Source organism: Lutra lutra, chromosome 14, assembly GCF_902655055.1.
Source record: "Lutra lutra chromosome 14, mLutLut1.2, whole genome shotgun sequence".
In the NCBI taxonomy this organism is placed as follows: Eukaryota; Metazoa; Chordata; class Mammalia; order Carnivora; family Mustelidae; genus Lutra; species Lutra lutra.
In genome coordinates this window covers 48919177-48938053 of record NC_062291.1, presented here as the reverse complement: position 1 = coordinate 48938053, position 18877 = coordinate 48919177, and the positions used below count along the sequence as shown (strand labels likewise).

General features: G+C 36.3%; 1 protein-coding gene across 4 annotated transcripts in view; it reads left to right on the top strand.

Moving 5' to 3' along the window:
- PARG (poly(ADP-ribose) glycohydrolase) overlaps nt 1–18877 on the top strand; it is a 119091-nt gene that overhangs the window by 55415 nt on the left and 44799 nt on the right. For all 4 annotated transcript variants that reach the window (XM_047703334.1, XM_047703335.1, XM_047703332.1 and 1 more), the window contains exons 9-11: nt 2119–2276; nt 12777–12856; nt 17033–17093. In XM_047703334.1, the coding sequence (XP_047559290.1) occupies nt 2119–2276; nt 12777–12856; nt 17033–17093 (299 nt within the window). The remainder of the gene's footprint in view (nt 1–2118; nt 2277–12776; nt 12857–17032; nt 17094–18877) is intronic.

Genomic DNA, 18877 nt, shown 5'->3' with positions numbered 1-18877 from the left:
AATTGGACTTGTGGCTCCCCAACACTTTGGCCTGGTTAAAAACAATTTTGTTTTTCTATTCATGTATTAATGGGGAGAACATTTTAAGTCTGGGCTTTCTACTCTACTGAAAAGTAAATCTCTACTGTGAAAGTTAACACTTCACTTTGATATCACAGTGTATCTTTGGCAAGTTAAATTGCATATGTGATTATTTAATGATTTATCACATTAACATTCTCTAGGCCAAACCCAAAAGGTAAATTTTAGATTTATAAAAAGCAAATTAAAGGAAGGAAGCAGATTTTTGAGATTAACTTTTTGAACAATCTTGGTTCGTATTAAATCGGTCTCTTATTTTATCTAGCTGAACACTTAAAAGATTCACACTTTCTAGTTCTCCCCAAATGTTGAGCTTTCAGACATTCCTTCTCCAAGAGAGTAACAAGATGTTTGTGTTTATAGTTCAGTAAGCCTAAAATATCACCATTACTTTTTAAAGTCATTTTTATGGAGAACTTGGTAAATTGCAGTTAGAAGCTCATTTTTTTAAAAAACTAAATAACAGTTTGCTTGAAGTCATTGATACATTGTCACCTTTTCTAAACTCATTGCTGGGTTGTAAATAAGTGTATAGGATGGAAAGAGAAACCCATATGACCTCTCTGTTTCCTCTTTCTTAGAAATGGTAATTGCTAAGGCCTAAAAGGAGAAAATTTTGGATATTATAGTGATTCTTTCCATTTCCCTTGTTAGTTTATCTTTGTATTTTCCCAAGGGAAATAGTTGAAATGCAAATTTAACCTTTTCTTTTTCTTTTTTTCTTTTTTTTTTTTTTTAAAGATTTTATTTATTTATTTGGCAGACAGATCACAAGTAGGCAGAGAGGCAGGCAGAGAGAAAGGAAGGGAAGCAGGCTCCCTGCTGAGCAGAGAGCCCGATGTGGGGCTCGATCCCAGGACCCTGGGATCATGACCTGAGCCGAAGGCAGCGGCTTTAACCCACTGAGCCACCCAGGTGCCCCAACCTTTTCTTTTTCTAGCAAATTCTTATTCTAGCACTGATATCTGTTTTCTGTTACTTAGAAGAAAATTAATTTTTATATTATTGCAGTTTTGATTTGTCTTGCCTGCCTTTCCTCAATTTCATTTTTGGTGTTGATTCCTTAGATATGATCAGGACAGTTGTCTTTGTATACTGGTTTGAAATAAATGCAGGAATCCAGGATTCTTACTTCAGTGTCTTACCGAAAGGTAGAAGGAAAAGCATCTTAAACATTATGTTGGAGCGTTTTAAAAACTTTACAACTGATACATAAACTTGACTTTACCATCATGACTTTGAAAACATATAGTTTAAACATTTAAAATAGAATAAGACCAACTGAACATAATAGTTAGGTCCATGGATTATACTGAAAAGAAGAGGTCAATGAATTTGGATTTGGTACAACTAGAAGACATTTCCATCATAAAAACTTTGAAGGGAAAATGCCCTATGTCTTCCTTGGCTTAAAATGAGTATGTAGGAAATGCCTATCTTCTTACAAGTTACACATAAGTCTGTATACACCAGTCCTATTAATTGCTTTAATAAAATTAGATTTAGGTCTCATAAAGAAATTGTCAAAGTAAAGTGTAATTCAGAATTAGAAGGAAAAGACTTATTTATTGAATTATTTTCCTTAGATCATTTTATTTAGGACTAAGATAGAAAAATTGCTCCATCTGGCAGTTATAAATACAAGTGAAAATAAAATTTAGCATATGTAATAATAGCTAAACTCAGTGTTGCATTTTTTTGTTTCATCTTTTGTTTAAATTTTTCATTACATGGATAATGTGTTTTTATTTCCTACTTGCTAAAGCAATCTTGTTTTCCGCTAATAAGTAACATTTTGTGTTCTCTTCACTATCATTATTATTGATTAGAAATCTGCAGTTTGTCAAACAAGTACACTTTTCCAATCATCCTTGATGAACTGCCCTTGACTTCAACAGTACTGCTGATTTACGGATTCAAGAGTGGCCTGAAATTATTCCTGCCTTAATTTAGCAAATGCAATTTGGTGCCTCTGCTTTTAAAATTGCTAAACTAATTATTGTTCTTCTTGTCTGTATATTTTGTTTCCTCTGTCAGCCAATACCGCTCCTGAAACAGAAGATGAATCATTCCATCACAATGTCACAGGAACAGATTGCCAGTCTTTTAGCTAATGCTTTCTTCTGCACATTTCCACGGCGAAATGCTAAGATGAAATCTGAGTATTCTAGCTACCCAGACATTAACTTCAATCGGTATGTTTTCAGAGAACACCTCTTTAAAAGTGAAATAGAGAAGGGGGGAAGGAACTAATATTTGTCCAGGGATTTGCCATAGGCCAAACATTTTATGTCAAATTATCTAATTTAATCTTTATAATGCAGTGAGTTAAGTGGTATTTTTGCCATTTTGCAGGCCAGATAATTAAAATTCAATGAAAATCTATGTTATTATATGGTTACTCTCCATTATTAACACTAAGAAGGAGTGGAGAAACAATGAAAAATAATGTCATCTGTGTAAAAGAATTTATTTAAAATCCCAGCAAGAGATATCAATTTTATACTATATTCTCTTTGATTTTGTAAATACCAGTTGTGAGGAAAATGTTGTTAACCTAATTCTGAGTCAGTATGTTAAAGCTAAGTATGTTTTAAGAGAATAGTATTTAGTCATTTAGTTCAAACATACAGTGAGCAATTACAGTATTCTCCATAGTTTGTTAAGTGCCTTGAGGGTTACAAGAGAAGGGATGAACCAGTTTCTGACTTCTCTGCCTTTCTTTCATCCACAATTTTATACCTTTTTCAAGCATCAGTTCAAGTATCATTGCTTCTGATATCTCTGATCCTGCCAGGATAGGTTTGCTACTCTTTTGGGTTCCTATGAAGGTATGTGTGTACCTCTGTTACATCAGAGGTATATAGCATTATGATACTTTATTAGAAAGGATATAGTTTAATAAAGGAAACCTTTCTTGAAGAAATAACTTTTGAACTAAGTATGAAGGGGTGAGTAGAAGTTTTACCAAGGAGAAAAGGAGAGATGATTACATTCTGGGCAGGGAGTACGGCATGTACAAAGGCACTGTGGTAAAAAGGACATGATATCCCCAGAGACTGAGAGGAGACCAGTGTGAATGCAGCACAGAGAGAGAGGACAAGTTGCAGAAGGAGATGGGGGCCAGTAGGCAATCCTGCTGTGCCTACTAGGCCTTCCTAAGGCAATAGAAACTCATTAAAGGATTTGGTATGGGAGGAGGAGGAAGCTGATGTATTTGATCAGATTAGCATTTTCTCAAGTTTATTCTGACTACAGTGTGGGTACTGAGTGGAGAAAGGCCATGGTACAATGAGTTTAACCAGTTGGAGAGGCTATTGCAATACACCAGAAAGGAAAGGATGATAGCTGGGATCATGTAGTGGTCATTATGGAGATATGGTGACATTTGAAGGGCAAGTCATTGTGATAGTGACGGACTGGATTGGTGAATGGGTGAAAGGAGGCATCTGGGGTACAACCAGGTATGTGCCTTCAGTGTTCTCTACTTTTCCTACTGTACCACCTACACTACTTTGTTACAGTTGTTTCATGCTTTCAGTGGGGACAGGGATTTTTTTTTTTTTTTTAGATTGATTTATTTGAGAAGAGAGAGAGAGAGAGCTGGGTGAGGGGCAGAGGGTGAGAGAATCTCAAGCAGACTCCCTCTTGAGTGTTGAGCCTAACGTGGTGCTCGATCTCTCACAACACTGAGATTGTGACCTGAGCCGAAATCAAGAGTTGGACATTTGGCTGACTGAGCCACCGAGGCGCCCCATCAGTGGGGACAGGGGTCTTATCTTTCATTAAGTTTTATGCATTATAGGCCTTCAGTAAATCCACATCAAGTGAATGAAAATACGTTTTACAGATGAAGTACTTGAGAAATTGATCAGTGGCAGAGTGCTAGGATGAAAACTTAGACCCTTAGTTCTTAGTCTACTGTTCTTTCTTTTTCTTTTTCTTTTTTTTTTTTTTTAAGATTTTATTTATTTATTTGACAGAGAGATCACAAGCAGGCAGAGAGGCAGGCAGAGAGAGGAGGAAGCAGGCTCCCCGCTGAGCAGAGAGCCCGATGCGGGGCTCGATCCCAGGACTCGGAGATCATGACCTGAGCCGAAGGCAGCGGCTTAACCCACTGAGCCACCCAGGCGCCCCTGTTCTTTATTTTTCAAACTGCATCTTATCCATAGGAATTAGGAAATGTTTGATTTTTAAGCAATATATAATTCAAGTTTTTGCCTTTGATTTCTTTAGTATTTGGGATAGGACTGAGAGAAAACAAAGAACATTGGTATCTATAATTGTAATTGTGTAAAGAACCTGTTTATTAACTATAATTTTTTGGCTTATTTGAGAAATTGTTTAAGAATTTTTTTCTGTGGGACACCTGGGTGGCTCAGTGGGTTAAAACCTCTGCCTTCGGCTCGGGTCGTGATCCCGGGGTCCTGGGATCGAGCCCCACATCGGACTCTCTGCTCAGCGGGGAGACTGCTTCCTCCTCTCTCTCTGCCTGCCTCTCTGCCTACTTGTGATTTCTGTCTATCAAATAAATTAAAAAAAAAAAAAAAGAATTTTTTTCTGTTCATAGTTAAGGGCTATGCATCTCTTGCAGGTTTTTTTTTTTTTTTTTAGTATAGAAAGTAAATGGTCAAATTTTGTATGTAAGTAAACAGTGGAAATTTAATTTTGTAGAAATGTAATTATCTGTTTCCATGAAGAGTATTAGTTATATTAATAATAAGGATCTCTGTAGAGTAAATGGTCTTTCTGTTTATTTGGAATAAATGTTTGATCAGCTCCAGGATCACCAGAGATACTATAAATTTTAAAATTTTAAATTAAAAAAAATTAAAAATGAGTGTTTTTCTGGTTTTGGGTTTTGGTAAGCAGTAGCTCTAATTAATAATGCTTTAGAATTCATTGGGGAGGGTATGTGCTATGATGAGTGCGGTGAATTGTGTAAGGCTGATGATTCACAGACAAATACCCCTGAAGCAAATAATACATTATATGGTAATAAAAATAAATAAATACATAAATACATAAGTAAATATATTCTTACTTAAAAAAATGTTTTAGAATTAGGGTTTCCATGGCCACTTACAGTTTGTTTCTATGGGATGAGTAGTCACTAGTGCTTGTATCTTGATGATCCCTCATATAAACCTTTGATGTCTTAGATCCAAGCTTTCTCAGATTGATTCTTTGATTTAATTATAGACCTCTTAAATTCATTTTTTAGATTAGAACTGTGCATTCTCTTACTAAGCTGAGGTTATATCAGAGAGCCGATCTTTTCCAAAAAAAGTTATTTTTAAAACTGTTAAGGATATTTTCAAACATACTAAAAAGTAAAGAAAACTGTATTGTGAACCCATGTTTATCCATCTTCAGTACTTAACAGAATTTTTTATTTTGCTCTGTTTTCACCTATCCAACCCCACTTAAAAAAATTTTTTTTAAACAAATTGTAGATGTTAAGTTTCACCCATGAAGAATTCAGTATTTAGGGGCACCTGGGTGGCTAAGTTGGTAGAGCATGCTAGTCTTAATCTTGCGATGGTGTGTTTCAGCTCCATGTTGGGTGTAGAGTTTACTTAAAGAAAAAAAAAAATTGGTGTTTAAACTCTTCACAAATCATTTTAGTCTGATATCTTGGTTAAATATTTATAGCCCTTTTCTTAGAAAAGCTAAAAGCTCTCTGGATAACTACAAATATACATACCTTATTGGTTAAAATAAGAAAAAGCACAGAAAGGGAGCAGAAGCTTAAGCATGATTGGAAATAGCAAATGTAGGGGTGGCTCAACTGGTTGAGCTGGAGCATCTGACTCTTGAATTCCACTCAGGTTGTGATCTCAGCCTCCAGGGATCATGCTCCATGCCTGACTCCACACTCAGCGTATAGTCTGCTTATCCCTCTCCCTCTACTCCTCCCCTTGTTCTCTTTCTTTCAAATAAACAAACAAATAAATAAATAAAATCTTTTAAAAAAAGAATTAGCAATTGTAGTCTTTAATAAGGATTAAAAAGTTATATGTAGAATATCTCAATTATGTTAAAATATCTGTGTCTGTTAATTGTCTTTGTGTTCACATTAGTACATGTATGAGCTTGGAAAATGGACTGACAAGAAAATGAATAAAAGTATGATTACCATTGGGTAGTGAGATAAACATATTTAATGCTTTTTTTCATTCTTTTCTATATTTTTGAAATTGTTTATAATAAACATATTACTTTTATAATCAGAAGAAAAATAGTTACAAGTCAATCATCAGAAATGGAGCAGAAGACAAAGTTAATAAAAAGAGTGGATGATTTTTGTGATTTGATTTTGAGGTTGGACTCCTACAAATTTTTTGAGCCTGTCTTAAACAACTAGCTTCTTCCTTCCCTAACTGTAGCCCCATAGACACAGTATCATAACCTCCCCTTCCCCATCACTGTCCATTCAGCATGTAAGAGAAACAAGTCCACAGGGTGCTCTAAAGGCTGGGCCTCTGCTACATTGACAGCATTCTTTTCTCAATAGTAAAATAGACCTCAGGTTTGGAATGGGTGACAGGTAGAAGTAGTCTTGGGAAGCCTTGGCTTTTGTGACTTCGCATTTCCTGCCATAATTACCAGGCTTTATATCAATTACAATGTGTGTTTTATTTATTTTATTTTTAAGATTTTATTATTTGAGATAGAGTGAACGAGTGAGAAAGAGAGCACAAGTAGGGGGAGCACAAGAAGAGGGAGAAGCAGACTCCCCACTGAGCAAGGAGCCTGATCTAGGACTCCATCCATCCCGGTACCCTGGGATCATGACATGAGCCAAAGGCAGACGGTTAACCAACTGAGCCACCCGAGCAACCCCACATGTGTTCATTTTAAAGCATCATTGGTTTTCAGCTAAACTTCTGACAGAGGAATACTGGAACTTCTTGGCAAAGGCGTGTGTTTATCTTTTTCATTGTGCAGGGTCATTTATTCTGAAATTTGAGCTGGTTGGCTCTGAACGTCAGCATGTTAGGTTTGACGGGAAAAGAGGCTGAGCTATTTTTCTTAATGAAGGGAATATGGATTTGAACAATGTAAGCATTTTATGTAAATGAATGTTGATTTCTTTGCTGGGCATGAGAAATTTTTTTTGCATGAGAATAATTCTTAATAACAATACCTAATGTTTATTAAGTACTTGCTATGTATCAGTCACCATGCTGTTATTTTTTTACCTAATATATCAAATTTATAAATTAGGTATTATTTTTTTCATTTTTCAGATGAGAAGATGGAAGCTTAGAGAGGGTAGGTTACTTCCCTAAGTTAGCTGGTATAACTAGGATTCAAACTCAGGATTAAAGTATTCCTCTAGAAGCTGAGTCCCTTAACCATTTCGCTATCTGGCCTCCGTTTGAATAATTATTCAGGTTAATTAGGTTAATACTTCTTACATCATAGCTAATCAGAAACTAAAACTATCCTTAGAAATAATTCTCAGGGGGCGCCTGGGTGGCTCAGTGGGTTAAGCCGCTGCCTTCGGCTCAGGTCATGATCTCAGGGTCCTGGGATCGAGCCCCGCATCGGGCTCTCTGCTCAGCGGGGAGCCTGCTTCCTTCTCTTTCTCTGCCTGCCTCTCTGCCTGCTTGTGATCTCTCTCTGTCAAATAAATAAATAAAATCTTTAAAAAAATAATAATAATTCTCAGTCTGTAAATTGAAAGTCAATTGTCAGTCCAGAGTGACCATGAAAGGATTTAAACTCATAGTATCCCAATAGCATTTTCACCAAATGAGAGCTTAATCTATTGAAAATTTGAATACAAGCATATTCCTGTCTTCTGGTTGATGGATATTCTTTTGGTCACCAGAAGGTTGAAAATTAATTAAGTGCAAGTAAAGCCTGTGGTAGTGTCTTCAATTGTTTTAGGGAATCCTAGCAGCCAGGATGTCAGCACTTGGCTGCACTGAGATGGTATGTATTTAATAAGCCTAAACTAGTAAAAACAAAACAAAACAAAAAAACACGAGGAATGATGACTATATATGATCACTGATTCTGTCTATTGACAGTTTACTTTGATTCTATCAATGGTAGTTTCTAGGTAGGGAAACCTCTATACTGATAGGTTTAGTGAGAGTAAATGCCTTGTCAGCAGAACTGGGACCTGGATACTGTCTTCTGTTCACAGTCAGTGCTCATTTATTATGTCTTACTTCCTCTTAAGCAAAATGCTCTGAGTGTGCTCCAGAAGTGGAAAACAACCAAAAGTTCCCCTTTTTCATGTGACTTATGAAAGATCAAGTACCTAATTTGATGAGCCATTTGATAAACTGATTATGGAGCATTTTGTTGTGGTGGTGTTGTCTTTTTTGCCTAGTTGCTATTTATGATGGTAGTTCTGGCAGTTGGGAGTTGTGTGTGTATGTGAGTGTAGTTAGCCTCAGAAGGGCTATGGCTAGCTAGTTGATTGAATAAGAAAAATGGTTAAGAGTATGTGGTGGGAGGCTGACGTCAATAAATTGAATAAGTCTTCCTGTTTTTATTTATTGTTGTGTTCTTCCAGCTCTGCTTAGTTATGTTAAATACCCCTGACCTTTTCCCCTGCTTGCCTTTCAGGGCCTAAACATTCATATAAAGGCTTCCAATGTGATTAGCATTGATGCTTCTGAGATTGCTTAGAAACTGATGGTCAGAGATTAATTGTGGGTTGCAGCAGTGGTCAGCCCAGGAGGCTTTTACATCTGCCTCTTCCCTGGATTGAAAGTGCTGTTGGGGCCATATGGCAGATTGCTTCAGAGAAGAGCCAAGAATGACTTTGTGGCTAGGTTCCAGATTATCATTTGTATCTATTTTAAAGTGGAGGTTGCAGTGTTTTGAGTTTGATTTACTGTGTACTAATGGGATTAATCCTTAACTTGAAATCACATGAGGGTGTGTGTGTGTGCCTAGAATTCAATTCCAGTAATGTTATCAATATTCTATTCAGGGAAAGATTTTATTAAACTATGATTTTCTTTATATGTAAGGAAAGAAAGACCTCCGTTAATAAGTATCTGACCCTTGATTGACTTATTTCCTTGAAAATAAAAAGTTTTGTTTAGAACAAAAGCGAGGTTGCCTGACTGGCTTTTTCTGTTTGCTTTTTAAAATACTCTCTAATACTCAGTTAAATGCCAAAATGTCCTTCCTATATGCAAAGGGGTTATTGTGGTCTAGTTTATGTGCATGGTCATATGCATACCTGCTGACTCAAAATAGGCCTTTGAATATACACACCCAGCACTTGAAAACCTAAATTAAAAAAGAAAAATTGGGGCGCCTGGGTGGCTCAGTTGGTTGAGCGATTGCCTTTGCCTCAGGTCATGATCCTGGACTTCCAGGATCGAGTCCCGCATCGGGCTCCCAGCTCCTTGGGGAGTCTGCTTCTCCTTCTGACCTTCTCCTCTGTCATGCTCTCTCTCACTCCTTCTCTCTCAAGTAAATAAATAAAATCTTAAAAAAAAAAAAAATTGTTGAGGGCACCTGGGTGGCTCAGTGGGTTAAAGCCTCTGCCTTCAGCTCAGGTCATGATCCAAGGGTCCTGGGATCAAGCCCCACATCTGCTCTCTGCTCAGCAGGGAGCCTGTTTTCTCCCTCCCACCCCTACCACCTCTCTGCCTACTTGTGATCTCTGTCAAATAAATAAATCTTTTTTAAAAAATTGCTGAGAAGTTAAAATATTTCATGGTGCTTGATTATTATAAGGTTTCATTCTCTGAGTCTCTATTTCTGGTTGACTTACTCTCTGTGTGCATTTCTGTTTCTCTTCCTTCCCTCTGTCTCCAGACCCATCTCTGTTAGTCTCTCTCTCTGCCTTCTCAGCCTCATCTTTTTTTTTTTTTTTTAGATTTTATTTATTTATTTGACAGACAGATATCACAAGTAGGCAGAGAGGTGGGGGCGGGGTGCGTAAGCAGGCTCCCTGTTGAGCAGAGAGCCCAATGTGGGGCTCGATCCCAGGACCCTGAGATCATGACCTAAACTGAAGGCAGAGGCTTAACCCACTGAGCCACCTAGGTGCCCCTCAGCCTCATCTTTCTGTCCCTCTTTTTTCTTGGAGCTCGTTTGTCTTCTTCCTCCCCTTAGATGCTGTCTTTCAGATTATATCACTCTGGTGATATTCACTCATGTTGTTAGCTGTGTTTTTATGTAGTTTTCACACCAGGATAATTGATTTCATTTGGGTGGCTATGCATAGTACTTTCAGACTTCACTGTTGTGGAATTTTAGATTTCGTGCAAGGGTTTTATTTATTTATTTATTTATTTTTTAAAGATTTTATTTATTTATTTGACAGAGAGAGATCACAAGTAGACGGAGAGGAAGGCAGAGAGAGAGAGAGAGAGAGAGGGAAGCAGGCTTCTTGCTGAGCAGAGAGCCTGATGTGGGACTCGATCCCAGAACCCTGAGATCATGACCTGAGCCGAAGACAGCGGCTTAACCCACTGAGCCACCCAGGCGCCCCACGTGCAAGGGTTTTAAACCTGCTTCATCTTCCCTGATTTTTTGGTTCCTTCCTGTCTCTTATTCCTCTCACCTCACATCGCACTTCCTGCTCCATCAGGAACATGGGAAAGCATATTTGGTTACATAATGATTTGAAATTGGGCTTAGAGCGACAAATAAACAATACCTTGAGATTCTGCTTGACTTTGTACTGATAAGGTTAGGACCTACAAGATAAACAATGGGTGCTCATTTGTAGTAGGTGATAATAACTGCCATATAATCTTCCAGGAAAGTCAGTATTGCTGGGGTAATAAATCTACAGTCCCAAGAGGCTCTTAGGCTAACTACTTTGTCATTGTGGTTATGAAATACATGAACTTCAATGTGATTTTACAAACAACTGACCACAAATATGAGGCAGGGATGCTTTTTATTTTGGGGAGAATTGTTTCTTAAGGATAACAACTACTTTTTTCCTTACTACACAGTAGTTCTGTGGAAGAGGAACTTTACTTGGATTATGTAGTATATCAGTTCATCTCTAAGAAAAGGTGATGGCTGCCTTTATATTCATACTGTTTCCCTCTACTAAGTAGTAAACCTAGAAAGGGATTTTGCAGTGGATCCCAAGATCCTCATTTAGTAAATCACATTTATTGGATACTGGATGTTTAATTAAACTACCAGGTGGCTTCTTCATTTTGACTATCATTTTGATTTAAATAAACTCTGTCCTGGTTGACATATTACATAAGAAACCAAGCTGAAACCTGTGCTCTCAAAGATCCTTTCTTTCAGCAGGCAGTGGATTTTAAGGGTATTTGTAATAAACATTTTAGAAAAGTAAGTTCTTTTAAATGAGTAAAAATGACCATACAGGGTCTCTTTTTTAAGAGGTAGGGGCAGAGGGAGAGAGAGAATCTTAAGCAGACTCCTTGCCCAGCACAGAGCCAACTCAGGGCTTTATGTCACAACCTGAGATCATGACCTGAGCTGAAATCGAGAGTCGGACACTTAACCAAGCAAGCCACCCAGACACCCCCATACAGGAACTCTTAAACTGTTTTTAAAAATCAGTTCAATTTTATTTTATTTTTTAAGTCAGTTCAATTTTAAATTTGGTTAAAATACTTTTCTGACATTAGTATTCTTTTCAGGAAATAAGTATTCACATAAACTGTTTTCTCAGAAATTGACCCTGAATACAGAATTTCAGATCATTGAAAACAGGATCATTTGAAATCTACATTTCCTTCCCTTTCCCTAATTCATTTCAGTTGCTCAATAGGATTTTCTCATGAAATTAACTTTTCCCTCTCTGCATAGTTACATAAGCTTGCTTTTCTAATAATGAAAAATTGTACCCATTTCGTCACTTATTAAAGTGAACTTTTACTTGAAGGGTTTCTGGTTGTAAAGCCAGAGCATATGACTAGAGGCCGATAAATAATTCCTCGTCATTTATAGCTGCAGAATTTCTTTATAATTTTTAAATGCCTTTGGAAAGCTAGATCTTATGCCTAAAACATGCTTTTGTGTTTGAAATTCTTTAGCGAACTCCCTATTCAGGTCATATGCTTCCAAAGCCCTGCTTTTCTTTCCTGAGGATAAATTGCATTATGTTTTACCATTAACAATGCCACGTCATTTCAAAGAAGACTAAATTAAGTAGTGCAAGTCCAGGTTGCTGGAAGCTAGATGAGTAGGCATTGTTTTGATTACTGTGCAAAGGGTATATCTGTTTAATTACCAAAGATTGGTCAGTCCCTAAATAACTGTGTCATACCTGCTTGTCAGTGTCATAACCACCCATTGCCATCCCTCCCCCAACAAAATTGTGGGGATTTTTTTTTTTTTCAATGCACCATTTTTGTTCATTCATTTAACTACCTAGTAATATTATGAATTATTAGTATTTGCCATTGGGAAAATGATTGAGCGTTAACTCACTGGCCTAATTGACTTTGGGGGGCCAGATGGTGCCTTCTCCCTGGAGGAAGATAGATGAGAGAAGCGTGGTTGCTAGAGAGTGCCATCTGACTCGAACAACTTTTAAGAAGCCTTGGTTCTAGTTGGTTTTAGTCTTCTCCAGATGCCGTTGGAATCTGGTTTTCCAGTTCTCTGTCATTATAGGATTGCCTTCCTTTACTCGGTACCAATATATTTAGTTGTTTGTGAATCATTAAGGCATTTGAGATCACTCTTTTTTATTTTCTTTATTTGGTCTTTTTCAGGTTGTTTGAAGGACGTTCATCAAGGAAACCAGAGAAGCTTAAAACACTCTTCTGCTACTTTAGAAGAGTCACAGAGAAAAGTAAATTCCTTTCATTCTTAATACAGTTTTTATCACTGATGCAGATGGTTCAGATTAAGTGGCAGGTCAGAAACATTTTGTGTTCCAACTACACTTTCCTGCCCAAACCAAATAATTCAGTATTATAATCTAGATTTTATACATGTTACATACATTAAATGCATACTATGAATACATGTGAGTTTTATATACTCTGAAGTTAGACCAGCAGAACATGGTTTGATAGGTTTTCATGAATGAAAAACAGTAAATTAATACTTTGAAAAGAAAGTATATTGACCAGGAAATACATTTTGGGTGTTCTTTACTTAAAGAGGCATTGATTATTAACAAATAGTTTATTTACAGAGGACAACCTATGAGTTGACTTCCTACTCATCCCTCTCTTTTTTTTTCCTCATCCCTTTACACTTTGTAGAATTCTTATAAAACAGTGTTGTACTTAGTGTTTATGTGTTTCTTTTTCTTTTGGACCTTAACCATCTTGTTTTCCGGAAACTAATCATAACCTGAGGCAGTGGTGATAAATGTCTAACCTGTGCTGGAAGTTACTATTACTAGCTAATAATAGATCATTATTGCTACTCTTACCCTAGGAGCTGGGTGACCACAGACAAGTTTCTTAACACCTCTAAGCCTCAGTTTCCTTGTTGGTAGAATAAAAGAATAATGATCAGTTACCTCATAGGATAGTTCTAAATATTAAGTGAGAAGTTAAATGATTAATATATGTTAGCTATTACCAGCAGGTGGCCTTTCCTACAAGTCGATTATAAGGGAAACCAGAACATCTTAAAGTTTGCTTTTGCTAACTAGAGCAGATCAACTCTGGTCAACTGAAATGAGTTCTTTTCAGTTATGGTCATTCAGGTTGTCAGCTTGTCTTAAAGCACATTATTGACTCATTTTAAGGTCAATTTTCTCATATTCTTCCTTTAGTATCTAATTTCACATTATAGTAGACTTAGCATTTTTTTATTTTTGCAGGTATTGCTACTGAACATTTTTTAGAGTTTTGGAAAGGAATCAGTTTTCCGAATGTTGATATTTCATGCTTCTTTGCATGATAAATCATGCTTCTTTGATGGAGGGTTATTTATTTCTTAGCTTATTTATTTCTAGTTTTGATCTCTATACTGAATGAAATAATAAAGGAAATGAAGGCTGATTTGGGTTTATGAGACATAAAGCCAAATTAGAATTTGTAATAATCTGTTAGAAAGATGGGTACATTTTTTGTTATTCTAAATTTGTTTTGCTAAATAGAATGCATTCCATTATTATACCTAAGTAATTCAGAATTTATTTTTCTGTCCTTAGAGTCAAACCAAGTATGTCTTCTCTAAAAGCTAATTTGCCTAAGTTTTAGAATTTTATTTGCTTTGAGGGAAAATGCTAATTTTTTTTCAACTAGAAATTTATAAACCATCATAAGTATTAGGAATTAGGCTGAAAAAGATAAATTATAATTAGACATTTATTTTCGGGCTTTTTCATTGTACATGGTAATTTAGTTTTTTGTGAAATATAGCAACATGTTGTAAGTTTTTAGGATGTAAAGCTACAGGCTTAAGGAGGAAATACTCAGTGGAATAAAAAAGGTTTGCAGGTTAATGATCAATTTAATATAGGAGGCCTGAAGTCTACTTAATAGAAACTACAGAAACCTACTTAAACAATATTTCATCAAATCTAGGACATTGTAGATGATAAAAAGTGTCATTATGTTATGTACAACTAAGAAGGAAAAAATATTCAGGATGGGGAGTCATAGGAGACCTCTTTTACAAAGCTGAGACACCAAGGGTCTGTACCTTCAATCTAAGGATAGATGAGAAATTAACCTGTGCAAAAAAGGGAAAACAAAGAAACTACCAATGTCAACCATGGCACTGGCTAGAGAAGAAACAAAAGAACCTCCCCTGAGAATTTGAACCACAAGCCTCAGGTTTGGAGTCTGAAGTCATATTATCAGTGTGACCCACAAAAGCCTGCAATAGTGGATTTAATTCACACTGATCTCAGGTTGGTGGTGCTCCCAGATGACTGCAGAAGCAGATGCACATCTTCTCTGGAAAAATTCTACTTTAATCTAAACCAGTGGCTATGGCTAGATACCTTCCATTGTGAAAGACATATCCCAGTTTTAGAAGTTAATGTGCCGTTTAGAATTGATAAAATGTAATTCCATCAAGACCAACTTTTCAGTGTTGTCAGATGTTTATTTTATTTTATTTTATTTTTTTATTTGACAGACAGAGATCACAAGTAGGCAGAGAGGCAGGCAGAGAAAGAGAGAGGAGGAAGCAGGCTCTCTGCTGAGCAGAGAGCCCGATGCGGAGCTCAATCCCAGGACCCTGAGATCATGACCTGAGCTGAAGGCAGAGGCTTTAACCCACTGAGCCACCCAGGCGCCCCTCAAATGTTTATTTTATTTTATTTTTTTAAGATTTTATTTATTTGACAGAGATCACAAGTAGACAGAGAGGCAGGCAGAGAGAGAGGAAGGGAAGCAGGCTCCCTGCTTCACAGAGAGCCCGATGTGGGGCTCGATCCCAGGACCCTGGGATCATGACCTGAGCCGAAGGCAGAGGCTTTAACCCGCTGAGCCACCCAGGCGCCCCAAATGTTTATATTTTTAATGAGGATCTTGAAGTTGAAAGATTTTCAAGGGCCTTCTGAATTATTTTTAGTATAGTTTTAGATAAAGTGTCTTATAGATGGAGTATTTAAAAATTGATGATTCATATGCAGTTTGTTTTATGCTTTTATTAAGGGAAATACTTGATTAAAATAACCTATTCTAGCGTAAAAGTTACCTTTTTATGGAAGAAAGGTGATAAGAATGCTAAGTATTTTTGTTTTAATATACCTAAAGAGCCATGTTCTGCCTTTTTTCTGGCTTTGCCAGTGACACTCATTTAGGAATTTCTTTTGGGACCTTTTAGTATATATGAATGACATTTAATATTCTTACTTATCTGTTAAGTTACTGAATGATGATATTGACATTAATTTTTTATTAATGGAATTGCTTCTCTGGTGTTTGAGTTGTTTGATCTTGTGTAAGTTTTAAATATATTATCTATTTGCCTTAGAGAAATTTCTTAAGGAAATCTTAAGCATATTTTATAACCCATATTAATAAAAGTCACCCATTAATGTTCTACTCTAATTATTCCATATGATTTTTGTGTTATTACTGCTTGTGACTGAGAGCAGAGAAATGTGGAATCATCCAGAGGAATGAAATGGTTGTCAAGCTTTCATTGGGTCTCTGCCACCATTATCACTAATAGTTCCTGACATATCTCTCTTTGCTTAATAGATTTTCTCTTTCTTGCTTGCATTATTTTTTTTTTTAACAGAAGAAAACAGAAGTGGCCTGGCCTTTTTAGTTTGTTCTTTGATTTGAATCAAATTACTTTTGGCCTACTGATTTATTTGTTGCCTTTGCCACTAGTTAGGAAAAAAAAAAAGTAAACCGAACAAAAAAGGATCACCTTCCTCTAAAATATACTGCGTTTTGATCCCCTCATATCTATTCCTCCTTAAAAACTATGTCATCTTTCTTCTCTAACCTCTTAGAACCCAGTAATTCCTCCTTCCAGCTAAGATGCCTTGTAAGTAGAGCAATTGCATGTCATCTAAGCCCTGGATTTAGCTTTATCAACTCCGAAGGGCATGCCAACAATTTTCTTTTTTAATCACAGACATTTTATTTTATTGTAAAATGCATAAATGTTTATATATTCACCAATCTTTAGTTGTAAGATTAAGACCTTTCTTTGAGGAGTCTACAGATTAAATTTAGTTTTGTCTTTGTTGTATAAGCTAAACTCATTAATGCACCTTTTTTTTCAATGACTTTTTACAAATGTATTCAGTTTAGAAAACTTTACCAGTAAGTACCATTGTGCTGTTTGTATAGTTCTGTGTTTTAATGAGGGCTTACTATTTTGCAGAAAGAGTTCCTACTATAAGAGTAATATTATTTTAAATCAGTCTTCTGTTGTATTTTAACACTAAGCTTGGTATTTTTCTAATTAGTTTTATAACCATTGTTAGGCCCATTTTTTACTGAATGTATATAATCTTTCCAAAATCAAACTTCTTTTGGGTGTTTTTTTGTTTTGTTTTGTTTTGTTGTTTTTTCTTTTTTTATTGCCTTTGTAGAACCTACTGGCTTGGTGACATTTACAAGACAGAGTCTTGAAGATTTTCCAGAGTGGGAAAGGTAATAATAATAAAAATAATCCGGGAATTTTAGAATTAGAAGGACTCTTTTACTGTAATAGGATTCTATTTTGCAGCTCCTGGAAAGATGGTTTCCCAACCTCTTAATTGCAGTAGTGCTAGGGATATTCCTATAAATGATCCATTGTTAGCACTCATTGTTGGAAAGTTCATGCTGTCTGAATCAAAGTCTGTAAGCCTTTGATTTCTACTCTTCGCCTTATTTTTTTTCTTCTGAAGCAAAGTCCTATTTAGTTTTGTGTGAAGGCACTAATACTAACTAAAACACCAATATTTATTTTTTTAAAGATTTTATTTATTGATTTGAGAGAGAGAGAGAGAGAGTGCTCGCACAAGCATGGGGGAGCCACAGGCAGAGGGAGAGGGAGAAGCAAACTCCCTGCCAAGTGGGGAGCCCAATGTGGGTCTCCATCCAGGGACTCCGGGATCATGACCTGAGCTGAAGGCAGATGTTTAACTGACTGAGCCACCCAGGCGCCCCTAGAACACCAATATTTGATATTCATCCTTACCCTACTCTTTTGGTTACTATATTTGTATTTCATGGCTTTTCGTTCTGGAGGACAAGATCGGGGGAAATTTCTTCGTTAAAATAAAATGTAAATAGTAGTCACCTAGAATTTGTCTGAATGATAAGAATTTTGAAGTTTGGCTGTTCACATATACTATTGGCAGATTTTGTGGAGGTTGCCAATTTACTGGATTTTTTTTTTTAATTATTTACCTGCAAATAACAGAAGAATAATAACCAGTCTGAGTTTATTCAGATTTGTAAGTTCCTTTGTGCCCTGAACTAGTTAATACATTTCCTAATCTAGATCAGATACCCAGAGCACTTAAAGAAGAGTAGATCAACTTTTTCATCATACATGAGGACATGATCAAACATACTAAATGCATATTTTGCATATGCATTTGTGTTAACTCTCAGTTTCACTTTCTCATAATTTTTATAATAGTTTATAATTGTTTCCTTTGGAATTCATGATGAAAGGGACTCACTTTTAAGGGAGTTAACTTGAGGAAGCACTTCTACTTAAGTGGCTTTCTTGTGGTGTTTCTTACTCATCAAAGATGTTTATTTGTGAGGTGAAAGAAAAACAAACTTACTTTAGGAGGCTGACTGCATGGCTGAGACGATTATTAGTAGAGGGAAGTGGGTAAAAGATTAAACAAGTGGAAGATAAAAACAAAAAATTGAGCCAGAAGGAAAGAGAACATGTATAGCATTTTAGAGTCTTGGCATATTAGAGATGAAAGGGACCCCAGGAAATCATCTGGCCTAGCTGTCTACTAAAAATATCAATCACCTCTATAATATCTGTGCCATATGACAGACAGCTTCAGTGATGGGAAACGTACTGTCACCTCAGTGTATCCCAATGTTGGCTGCTCAAGTTATTATCTGATACTTGTATTCAGTAAGAAGCTCTGTACTCTAAAGAATCTCACTGTCCCTTCCATTCCTGGTTTTTCCTTCTGGAGGCACAATAAATAAATCTGATTTTCTTTAACATTCAGTCTTCTTCATGTATCATCATGCTTTCTGACCCATCCCCACTTCTAATAGTGCACACAGGCACATACTAAATTTACTCATTTCTTCTGTTTCACGTGTGATATGGATTCAAAAACTCTTTATTTTTGTTCTTGATACACTCCAGGCCATTGGTCCCTCTAAAATATGGTATCTACACCTGAAAGTAACAGTCTGCTCTTATTTGCCCAGACCAGAGTACAGATTGGTTTTCTTAGCTTTTCTAT